Genomic DNA, 12,561 nt, shown 5'->3' on the forward strand with positions numbered 1-12,561 from the left:
AGCCCCCCTACCCAAAGCAGGCCCGGAGGGTCCTCGCGCTGAGACAAACCTGTTGAAGAGAGGGTGGCAGGAGCTGAAGGGCGGGCGCAGCGGCGGCTCGGCGCCCGGAGGCGGCTCACGCCCAGCCCTGGGAGAGTGGGGACGGCAGAAGGGGAGGGCGGGGGGGGGGCGGGCGCACGAGGGTAGCGAGCGCGGGGATGGGGCGGAGGTGGGGGCGCGGGGCCGCCGCCTCCGGCTCAGCTGCAGCGCGGCGCAGCCGGGACCACGCCTGGCCGCATCCCCTGCACCGCTACGCGCAGAGCCCGGCCCTTTCACCGCCGCCCCCGCTCCCCACCCGCGGGGCCACAGAGAGGGCACCTGAAAATAGACCCTCCGGCTGTCCGCTCCGCACCCACCTCCGCGCCAGGGGCCTCCGCGTCAGGGGCCGCCGCGCCCGGCTGCAGGGAGGCGCTGGCGGAGGCAGGGAGGGGGAATCGCCGCGCCGCGCCGGGGCTGGGACCGGACGGCAGCGATGCGCACGGCGGGTCTGCTGCCGCCTCACCGCAGAGCCTGCCGCCCCTCGTCCCGCATCATCCGAGTACCAATGAGCACCCGCGACCCGGGCTCCCCGCGCCGCCCCCGCCCGGGCTTTGCAGCCTCCCTGCCCCCACGCGGCTCCCCGGGCGCAGGGCAGGCGGGCAGCGGCGTCCTCCGGCCCTGGGCCCGCGCCCCTCCTCCCGCCCGTCCGCCGCCGCGGAGCCCGCCCGGGAGGCAGCCCCAGTGAGTTGGCATCTCCCTGCCTCGGGCCCCCTACCTACCTCCCGGGGATGGGGTGGGGGCGCCGGGGTCCCGTCCTCCTCCCGCTCCTCGGCGGCCGGGCGGGTGGGCCGGGAGGCGACTCCGCGGGTCTGTCCGCGGCTGGGGCCGGGGCTCACAGGACGGGACCAGTGGGCGCTGCTGCGCAGGGCTGCGCGCTCGCTCCGGGAGGAGAGGCGGCCGAGGGAGGGACTGGAGGAATCCGCAGCCTGCACGGCAACAGCTGCACTGATTCCGGGGGCTGGGCGGGAGCGCGGGGGGCGGGGGGAGGAGGAGAGGAGGGCGCTCGCAGGGAGGGGGCGAGGGGCGGGGAGAGGAGCGCGCGGGGCGGGCGCGCGCGCACACACACACAAGCGCACTCCCGGGCTCCCTCCCGCACGCCCTCCGCCCTCCGCACTCCTCCCTCCCCACTCCCGCCCGCTCCCTCTGCTTCGCCCGCCCTCTCCTCCTGCCCCGAGCCCCGCAGCCGCCCAGGGAGCCGAGCCTCGGGCGCGTCCACGTCCTCTCCAGCTGAGGCTCTTCCCGGGCCCAGCCCGGACCTCATCCTCCCAGCGGCGGGGACCGACCAGGCTGGCCGGGGCGGGGTGGGCACTGCTGCTGCCGCTACCCGAGCAGGACAATAGGGGCTTTGTCTCCACAGCCGGAGAGGGCCAATTTCACGTTTAATTTGAGGCTAATTCGATTATCGCCATGGAAAGAGGCGGCCTAATTTTCTACGTGATTTGTGCAGCCTCTTTTCGCCCTTGATGTTGCGTTCGGAATGCTGGGGAGAGAGGGTATTTAGGGACGTTTTGGAGCGTCACTTGCTTGGTTGGTTTGAGATGCAGTTGGTGATGCCTTATAGGTTCTACCCAACTTGGAGAAGGGCGACGGCGACCTCTTCGTGGGAAACCTTGGGCGCTGGAGGATGGGTGGTGGGGGTCGTTCCTTGTGAGGTTAATGTATTCTTTTGCAAATGCTTTTTCGCCCACCCTTTCGCTTTGGGTAGCTGGGAGCAGACCCTACAAGTGGTTCATCCAACTCCTGCCTCTCAGCGCAGGCTCCGCTCGAACCTGAGGCCAGGTGCCCTGCCCCAGTCACTCCCGAGAGAGGGGTCGTCCGGCCGCGGTGGAGGGCCCCGTGATGGCGTGGGGACTTGCGTTTTCCCCTATGCGCATTCCCTGAAACGGAAACTGGACGTTTCCTCAAATTTTTGTCATGTGCCACTGCCCCTTCCCAGTCACCTGTTCTACCCCGTCAGCCCCTCAGGCTGTGTAGAAATTCCAGAACCGTCACTGTTGTGAAGAAAAGATGGTGGAATCACCAGGACCACGAATGGAAACGCTCTTTAGAAAAACAGTTTGAAGAAACTGACTTTCTCCTTGTTCTGTAAAGTGCACAGGGCGGCACTGCGGGCATTCAGAGGGAGGAGGGCCCTTCCTGTTTGAAAAAGCCCCAGGGCTTTTTCCCCATACAGACCTGATCACCTGGATTAAAATAAAACAAAATTACAAGGCGGTCAAGTAGTTTGGATCATGCTTATATCTCAGATCACTAGAACCTGGCCTGATGGGTTTATATGTTTGTATGTATTTTTAAATGAATATTTTAAAATAAAACTCAGTGAAATCGTCACAGCAAACTGAAGATGATTCTTCCTTTTAGGCCTTCATAGGTTTGAATGTTTGAACCTATGTTTACTTTTGATAGGAAAAAAACTGAGGAAAGCAAATAACATTTTTTCTCAGAAGGTGAATCAACACAACCAGACCGTAAACTCTCTTAAAGGTAGCGTTATTTCTTTCTTCACTCTGTACATATAGCAGGCACTTAGGAGGTACTAAAACAAATTTGTTGAATTGAACAGAATCAACTTGTAAGCTGCTGCCCTCATTAGGTAATAAGGGAAATCCACTAGAAAGCAAAGTTGTTTGCCTTTCACTTACTTATTTTTTTACCATGGACCCCAGCACCTCCCCACCCACAATGTTAATGAAATACCAAAGAAAACAGTAACAATATTGGGAAGTGCATCCATTTAAATTAATTCTTCCAGTGTTATTCTGAAATGGTGAGTCTTAAATAATTCCTTTATCACAGACAACGGTATTTAAATACATTTTCATTTGATGAATGATTCACCTCCCTTACCCCATTCCACTCCCACTTACGTTGTTTTTTAATTAAAAAAAAAAAAAGGCCACACACACCTTAGCAAGGTACTCTAGTAAAGCCCCAGTAACTATTCCAAAAATGTGAAAGATAAGGATTCAGAGTTCTACTGTAAATACCTGCCTCACAATTTTGAATTCTTACCCTTAGGTGCAAAAAATCACCCTAGAGAACTCAGTGTACCAACGACCAAAAAGAAGTAACAATTCAAAGAAAAGATAGTACAACTGGAAAGATTATTGGAGAAGACATTTTTATGGAAGGCAAAATCTAAAAAAGATAAAAAGTCTTAGGCAGTGATAACAGCTCAGAAGGATTATTCCCATGTATCTCAGAAGCGGCTTAGTTTCTTCTCATATTAGAATCAGGGTTGATTTAAAGGAACCTAGAAGTCTTCAATATCATGTTTGTAACATACTACTCTCCATTTTTAAAACCATGTGATTGCATATGGCTTTATCTCCCATCAAAATACTTTATTACAAAATTTTTACAGATATAAATTGTCATTTTAACTTTCCATTCAGAATGTAGGGGAAGGCTGGGCACAGTGGCTCATGCCTGTAATCCCAGCACATTGAGAGGCTGAAGTGGGTGGATCACCTGAGGTCAGGAGTTCAAGACCAGCCTGGCCAACATGGCGAAACCCCGTCTCTACTAAAAATGCAAAAATTAGCCGGGCATGGTGAGATGCGCCTATAGTCCCAGGTACTCTGGAGGCTGGGGCAGGAGAATCACTTGAACCTGGAAGGCGGAGGTTGCAGTGAGCCGAGATCGCACCACTGCATTCCAGCCTGGGTGACAGAGCGAGACTCTGTCTCAAAAAATAAAATAAAATAAAATAAAATAAAATAAAAAGGTATTGATAAACAGTATTGTCTACTACAACCTGTTTTGTTTAGAAAAGAGAATGATACTCTAAGTATTTCCTTGGTTATATTATATTAACCCAATTGAACTCATCTTTTATTGTACTGATAATAGCCCAAAACTTTAAAATCAGAACATATTTTGAAAACTTGCATATATTTTTAAAATTCCTATTTACTCCTAAACTTGCTTCCTTTTAACCCTGAACTAGTCTGGGAAATTTCCTCATATTTAAAATATATTTCATTTGGGAATTCACATGTATTAATTTTGCACTGGGAAAACCTAAAGACTTATATGTAAACTATCATTATGAATGAATTTTTTAAAGCACTAATAACATATTTACTCTTGTATAAAGTAATTTATTCTTTCATTATTCAAGAGATAGATATGCCTTATATTCTTCTCGGCTCTGAAATAGAGCAATGGGTAAAATAATTTTAAAAAATCATTGCTTTCATGGATCTTCCATTCTAGTAGATTATATCTAGTATTCCATTCTAGATATAATCAATCAATAAAAAAGTAAAAGATATGTGTAATGATAAATCTGAATAGATGGTAACCTAAATGTATAACAATATTTATAAAATGATCACAATAAATGGTCTCAGCTTTCTATAAAAGATCTTCACATTTTCTATGTTAATAATAATAATGATTATAAGTAGCAACCATAAAATGTTTTCCAGTTTTTAAAATGCTTTATCAAATATTATCTTATTTTGTCCTTTTGCCAGTTCTGTGGGGTAAATATTAACCCCATTCTGTGGATGACCAAATGGTCAAATGAGTTGCCCAAGTTCTCACAGCTAGTTAAGTGCCAGAGATATCTTAGGAGCTAGCATATCAGAGCTGTATGCCTGGGCATTGCATATGAATTACTCAACATAACTCTATTTTGCAAGATGGAAGAAAGTTCTAGAGATGGATGGTAGTGATGGTTGCACAACGATGTACATGTACATAATGCCACTAAACTGTATGAAAATGGTTAAAATGGTAAGTTTTATGTTGTGTGTATGTTACTTTTTTTGACCATTCAGAAAATTCTTTTGGGTTTTTTTTTAACTTTTATTTTGGGTTTGGAGTATGTATGTAGGTTTGTAAACAGGTAAACTTGTGCCACAGGGGTTTGTTATACTTATTAATTCATCACCCAGGTACTAAGCCTAGTACTCAATAGTCATTTTTTCTGATTCTCTTCCCTCCTCCCAACCTCCACCCTAGAGTAGGCCCCAGTGTCTATTGTTCCCATGTTTGTGTCTGTGTGTTATCATCATTTACCTCCTTCTTATAAGTGAGTACATGCGCTATTTGGTTTTCTCTTCCTGTATTAGTTTGCTAAGGATGACAGCCTCCAGCTCCATCCATGTTTCTGCAAAGGACGTAATCTTGTTCTTATGTGGCTGCATGGTATTCCATGGTGTATATGTATTACATTTTCTTTATCCAGTCTACCACTGATGGACATTTAGGTTGATTTCATGTCTTGGCTATTATTAATAGTGCTTCAGTGAGCACACATGTGCATGTGTCTTTATGATAGAATGATTTATATTCCTTTGGTTATATACCCAGTGATGGGATTGCTGGGTTGAATGGTCATTCTGCTTTTAGCTCTTTGAGGAATCGCCACACTACTTTCCACAATGGTTGAACTAATTTACACTCCCAACAGTGTAAAAGTGTTCTTCTTTCTCTGCAATATCTCCAGCACCTGTTATTTTTTGACTTTTTAATAGTAGCCATTCTGACTGGTATGAGATGTTATCTCATTGTGGTTTTGATTTGCATTTCTCTAATGATCAGTGATATTGAACTTTTTTCATATGCTTGTTGGCCACATGTATGTCTTCTTTTGAAAAGTGTCTGTTCATGTCCTTTTCCCACTTTTTAATGGGCTTTATCAAATATTATCTTATTTTCTTGTAAATTTGTTTAAGTTCCTGATAGACGCTAGATTTTAGACCTTTGTCAGATGCACAGATTGGAAATAGTTTCTTCCATTCTGTAGGTTGTCTGTTTAGCTCTTCTGCACAGCAAATGCTCAACATTTTTAGTCATTAGAAAAATGCAAATCCAAGCCATTTTGAGATACCACTTCACATTCACTAGGATGGCTTTTATTTTTTTTTAAAAGATGGAAAATAGCAAGCGTTGGTGAGAATGTGGAGAAATTGAGAGCCTTGTACATTGTTGGTGGGAATGTAAAATGTGCAGCTGCTGCAGAAAAGTTTGGCAGTCTGTCAGAAAGAAGAACATAGAATTACCATGTGACCCAGCAATTCCGTTTCTAGGTATATGCCCAAAAGAATGGAAAACAGGTTCTCAAATAGATACCTGTACACTAATGTTCATAGGAGCGCTATTCACAGCAGCCAAAAGGTGGAAACAACCCAAATGTCCATCACCTGATGAATAGATAATGAAAATGTGGTACAGCTACACAATGGAACATTATTCAGTCACAAAAGGGAATGAAGTACTGATACATGTTACAGTGTGGGTAAACCTCTTGAAAACATTATTATAAATGAAAGAAGTCTGATACAAAAGGTCACATATGATTTTATTTATCCAGAATAGGTAAATCCTTAGAGATAGAAAGCAGATTGTGGCTGCCAGGAGCTAGGGTGGGTGGGGAGTGGGGGAATGGGGTCTACTGCTTGATGGATATGGCTTTTTTTTTTTTTTTTTTTTTTTTTTTGAGACAGAGTCTTGCACTGTCGCCCAGGCTGGAGTGCAGTAGCACGATCTTGGCTCACTGCAACCTTCACCTCCCAGATTCAAGAGATTCTCATGCTACCCCTCGTGTAATCCCAGCTGCTCGAATCTCTTGATTCGAGCAGCTGGGATTACAGGCATGCGCCACCATGCCCAGCTAATTTTTGTATCTTTAGTAGAGACAGGGTTTCACAGGTTGGCCAGACTGGTCTCCAACTCACGACTGCAAGTGATTGGCCCGCCTCGGCCTCCCAAAGTGCTGGGATTACAGGCATGAGCCACTGCGCCTGGCCAATACAGCTTTTCTTTTGAGGTAATGAAAATGTTTTAGAACTACAGGTGATGGTTACACAACATAGTACGCATGAAATGCCACTGAAATGTTCACTTTAAAATGGTTAATTTTATGTTATATGCCTATCACCTTAATCTTTTAAGAAATATAATTCAAAAGTAAAAATTGTTTTTTATTAGTTTCTCATTTAACATCATTTATCCATGACCAATGAAGCACTAGTCATATCAGGTAAATGGGCTCCTGCATGTTCTTTAAGATTTTCCTATATGTGCCTCTTGAGAAAGGATTTATTACAATTCATCTCTCAGATATGAACTATTCCACCTGCATGTTTTCAGGGAGCTTGATGTTAATTATCCCACCACAGAAATATAAGAAGGATTCTGAGCCTTTACTGTTGGAGCCAAACTAGAAATTAAGAAAAAAAAAAGTTTTTGAAATCTCTCTTTGGCAAGCAGCATTTAAGAATGAAGGGAAAAATCTCAGAGTGTGATGACTCCATGTGACAATGTGCAGTTTTTCTTCATCGCCTCAAACTACCTTGTGCAATACAGTAGCCACCAGCTATTTTCTCTTTTTTTTTGAGACGAAGTTTAGCTCTTGTTGCTCAGGCTGGAGTGCAATGGTGCGGTCTCGGCTCACTGCAACCTCTGCCTCCCAGGTTCAAGCGATTCTCCTGCCTCAGCCTCCCGAGTAGCTGAGATTACAGGAGCCCGCCACCATGCCCAGCTAATTTTTTGTATTTTTAGTAGAGACAAAGTTTTGCCATGTTGGCCAGGCTGGTCTCGAACTCCTGACCTTAGTCGATCCACCCACCTCAGCCTCCCAAAGTGCTGGGATTACAGGCGTGAGCCACCATGCCCGGCCTCCACCAGTTATTTTTCATAGCCACATGTTGCTGTTCGGCACTTAAAATGTGGCTAGAGTGACAGAGGAACTGAATTTTTCATTTTACTTGACTTTAATTAAAATTAAGATTTAAAATTTTATTATTGCTTTGGTTACTGAAAAACTTTTAAGTATGTTTGGAACAATTTGGATATTTGAATCTGCTTGTTTTAACTGTACTTTTTATGAAATCTACGAACAATCCAGATTCCAGGAGCTTAGTTAAAAAAAAAAAAAGATGCAACATATCTCAACTTAAAAAATATTGATATGTTGCAATTAATCTTTTTGTATTTTATTTAATACGTTAAATAAAATCTATTTTTAAAATTATTTTACCTTTTTTTTTAATGTAGCTATTGGGGAAAACAATTTTTTTGAAACTAGTCTCACTATGTTGTCAAGACTAGACTTGAACTTCTGGGCTTAAGCATTGATCCTCCCACCTCAGCCTCCCAAGTAGCTGGGACTACAGGTGCACACCATTGCACCTGTCTCTAAAGAAATTTAAATTACATATGTGCTTCACATTGTATTCCTGTTGCACAATGTTGTTCTAGACTTTGTCAATGAGGTCTTTAGTAATTGGCATCCTTAATGCTTTAGACTCAAGAAAACTGAAGAAAGGCAACCAGAATTTGGAAAATGCCGCAAAGTAAGCACTCCAAAACGAGGTCAAGTTTTCAACCTCCAGGCTTCCCATAGTGCCCCCATCACAATGGCCTCGGTATCTGTGAATGGCAAGTCAAGATGCCTTTTTTTATGAACAGAAGATAGGCATGGCTAATATTTTCATGCCTCATGGTATTCTTTTGGAAGTCCAAATAGATCCTTGATAATGACAGAGTGCCATTGCCTCAAGATAAATCACCAGCTTCTCCCCTACCCCACATTTGACATCATTTGCTGGCCTATGTAAAGAATTCCAGGCCGGGCATGATGGCTTACCCCTATAATTCCAGCACTTTGGGAGGCTGAAGCGGGTGGATCACCTGAGGTCAGGAGTTCGAGACCAGCCTGAACAATGTGGTGAAACCCCATCTCTACTAAAAATGCAAAATTAGCTGGGTGTGGTGGTACATGCCTATAATCCCAGCTACTCAGGAGGCTGAGGCAGGAGCATTGCTTGAGCCCGGGAGGTGGAGCTTGCAGTGAGCTGAGATCATGCCACTGCACTCCAGCAAAACTCTGTCTGGGAAAAAAAAAAAAAAATTCCAGAAGTGGGTTAGGTTCATACCTAGAATTCATTCAAGAAACTGCAGAAATCAATAGGCTTATTGGTAAGAAACAGAGAGAAAAATCACTTCCCTACAGAAGTCAGAAGTCAGACAGACAGGTTTACCATGTAGTTTCTTTGAGGAGAAACTCTTCTGTCTGGATTGAGTTCTTAGATTCTGGCCACTTTGCCCCCTAAGCCATACTTCTGACATTGGGGTAATCTCATTTCCCATCCTATACCCTCAAATGCTGCGTGGATATAGATACGTGGCATAAGTGAGACATCTCACTCTCAGAGGATCACTAGAGATAATAAAAAACATTAGGACTATCTGAACATTTGTCATGGAAGCATGGAATTCTTTCCTTACTCATTCCTCATGGATTGCAGGCTGATTTCTTCTCTTGGGTTCTTTCTTTTACTCACGAGTTAGCGTAAGCAAGAGTTTGATTTTAATGAAAAGCCTTTTAATTTAACTGTGAAATTGGAGACCTTCATAAAAATGAAGAAACATTTGCTAAATTTTAGCTAATAAGATATAATAATTTTTTATTGTTTGAACATTATTATTTTTACTACATATATGTTACGTAGGCACTTTGCTAAGGAGTTTCATGTATTCATTTAATCCTCATAACTGTATATGTGCTATGTACTATTCTGTTTTTTTGTTTTTGTTTTTAATTTTTGTTCTGTTGCCAAGGCTGGAGTGCAGTGATGTGATCTTGGCTCACTGCTACTCCGCCTCCCGGGTTCAAACAGTTCTCCTTCCTCAGCCTCCCAAGTAGCTGGGACTACAGGTGTGCGCCACCACACCCAGCTAATTTTTTTTGTATTTTTAGTAGAGTTGGGGTTTTGCCATGTTGGCCAGGCTGGTCTTGAACTCCTGACCTCAAGTGATTGACCCACCTCGGCCTCCCAAAATGCTGGGATTGCAGGCATGAACCACCATGTCTGGCTACTATGAACTATTCTTATCCTCATTTTACTAATGAAGAAGTTGAGGTGCAGAGAGGTTGGGTCAGCTGCTTGAGATCTTACAGCTAGGAAGAAAGGAAAACAGAATTCAAACCCAGGTCCGTCTAACACCATAGCTGTTTCCAAAAGTTTGAAAGGGAAGTAACATCTTAGACATTTTGCTTACTAGCTTTCAATGTAAACGTAATTACTCAAAATCTGTGGTCAAAGATATCCTTTCTTTTAAACTGACAGAGGTTTTAATAAAACATTAAAAAGATGTTTTTTTATATGAAGGCTGTAAGGATGTGTACCTAAGTTTGAAAAAGTTTTAAGCACCTGGATTCTTATGTGCTTATGTTTCAAACAGAGTTCACTCAACTTGAAAGTCATCCGTTCCTTAATAAGTGCTGCCAATAGGGAATAAGAAAAAAATACTTTGAACAGAAAATTCTCCTTGTTTTTGGTGAACAGAGAAGTATTGTTGTTTGTTTTCTGAAGGGCACAGGAGATGGGGGTAGAGGTAGGGGTGTTTGTTTTGATGAGGTCTGCTTTGAAGAGCTCTTCTGAAGCCTTCCCAGGCGAGGCCAAGCAGGGGTGTGGGGTTTAATGCAGTACATACCCGGGAAGTAGGGGCCTGGTTCAGCTGCAAGTCATTTACACTTTCAGGATTCTCTCCAAAGAGGACCTTGGACCAAAGCAGGCTGAGCAAATCATACACTGGATTTCAAATTGTGATGGGACACTACAGAAGGAATAAAAATATTTATAGGTCCTAAGTTACCTATGGTGCAGGTTAACTGAATTTGAGAAGAACTTGGAATTTTACTAATTTGGTGGGCAGACGTATGTTTTCTGAGTGGCAGATTCTATGGGAAGGCTAGGAAAGTTATCTGGAAGCATTCTATGAATTATCTCTTAGCTATTGGAGTGCAGGCCCTAGTATCTTTAGCCATACTTAAGAGAGGAATCAGAGCCTTCTCCAGTTGTTCCTCTGTTAATTTGAGAATTTACTGGGTTCCACTTGCCTCCTTGCCAACTGAATTCTCCCAGCTCCTCCAGAGAGGATAGAGGTGCTGCTACTGCCACCCCTGGCCTCTCACATGATCACCAGCTACATCCCACATAGATGGAAGCCTGCAGTTTCTGAGCCATCTGAATCAAGTAGCATGAACTGGAGATCAATGTAGCTGGCTTTAGATGAAAACTCCAGAGATACCTGAAGTGTCCAAGTCTCACTTTTCCAATGACAAGTTTGTTACAGGAATTCATAGCCAGTACAAAATTACATCAAAAAATTAGTAAATCATTCCTTAGTTCTTCCCTAGCCCCACTGGAAGGAGAAAAGGAACAAGTAAGATAAACATCTGTTTTGTTAAAAATACTCATTGTTGCAGTCAGAGGTTTCTCTTTTGATTTTAGCTTTTTTTTTCTTTAAATAGGCAGTACTTATTATTTTAAAATGTAAATGATATTAAAAGGAATGAATTGAAAGTCTCACTCTCGCCCTGTCCCCATCCATCTCACAACCCACCCCCATTCCCCATAAGTAAGTGTGTTTTAAATATTCTTGTGTACTTCTCTTCCAGGGTGCCTGCCCAGTGTTTCTTTAGGTATATATATAAAGAAAATCAAATATATATAATTCCTGTTATTTCTTTCTTTTTTTTTTTTTTTTGAGACGGAGTCTCACTCTGTCACCCAAGCTGGAGTAATCTCGGCTCACTGCAACCTCCGCCTCCCAGGCTCAAGCAATTCTCCTGCCTCAGCCCCAGCTACTCGGTCCCAGAGTAGCTGGGACTACAGGCACATGACACCATGCCCAGCTAATGTTTTTTTTTTTGTTTTTTTTTCTTTTGAGATGGAATCTTGCTCTTGTCGCCAGAGTGACAGGAGTGCAATGGCACAATATCAGCTCACTGCAACCTCTGACTCCTGGGTTCAAGCGATTCTCCTGCCTCAGCCTCCCAAGTAGCTGGGACTACAGGCACGTGCCACCATGCCTGGCTAATTTTGTATTTTTAGTAGAGACAGGGTGTCGCCGTGTTGGCCAGGCTGGTCTTGAACTCCTAACCTCATGATCCGCCCTCCTGGGCCTCCCAAAGTGCTGGCATTACAGGTGTAAGCCACCGTGCCCAGCCTAATGTTTGTATTTTTAGTAGAGACGGGGTTTCACCTTGTTGGCCAGGCTGGTCTCAAACTCCTGATCTCAAGTGAACTGCCTGCCTCCACCTCCCAAAGTGCTGGGATTACAGGCGTTGAGCCACCGCACCTGGCCATTTCTCTCCTTTTTTTTTTTTTTTTTAACACAACAGACAGCATACTACAAATATTAATCTGCTCCTTGTTCTTTTTACTTAATCACCCTTGGGATCTTTCCTTATCAGCACATGATATGCTTCCTTTTTAAAATTACAGCTGCATAGTATTCCATCATATGCCATACTTTATTTGGGTTGTTTCAGTTTTCTGCTTTCACAAACAGAGCAATCAAGGGTTTCTGAACAGTTATTTCTGGGCTCAAACTTTGTTCCTTCTAGTCACTCAAAATTCCATAGGCATGTATGTGGCTGCCCACGGAGTATATATTAAACTTTCACAGGGTAGAGATGGAAGTGGCTTTAGAGCTGGTCTATTCCAACTCGCTGGTTTA

The 12,561-nt window shown here is 44.1% G+C and overlaps 1 protein-coding gene across 1 annotated transcript; it reads left to right on the forward strand.

Annotated features, from left to right (window-relative positions):
- The first annotated feature begins 511 nt into the window (after positions 1-511).
- Positions 512-2,409, forward strand: LOC117979150 (proline-rich protein HaeIII subfamily 1-like). The gene is made up of 2 exons (XM_034953148.3): positions 512-759; positions 1,784-2,409. The coding sequence occupies exons 1-2, from the start codon at positions 512-514 to the stop codon at positions 2,076-2,078; spliced, it is 543 nt and encodes a 180-aa protein (XP_034809039.1). The 3' UTR covers positions 2,079-2,409.
- Positions 2,410-12,561: the final 10,152 nt, after the last annotated feature.

The sequence above is a fragment of the Pan paniscus genome, chromosome 12, assembly GCF_029289425.2.
Source record: "Pan paniscus chromosome 12, NHGRI_mPanPan1-v2.0_pri, whole genome shotgun sequence".
Classification (NCBI taxonomy): domain Eukaryota; kingdom Metazoa; phylum Chordata; class Mammalia; order Primates; family Hominidae; genus Pan; species Pan paniscus.

Bases quoted from the DNA above. Each gene is read 5' to 3' on its own strand.
- LOC117979150 (XM_034953148.3), top strand. From the start codon at position 512: ATGCGCACGGCGGGTCTGCTGCCGCCTCACCGCAGAGCCTGCCGCCCC. The intron at 760-1,783 runs GTGAGTTGGCAT...CGCTTTGGGTAG, and splicing joins CCGCCCGGGAGGCAGCCCCA to CTGGGAGCAGACCCTACAAG.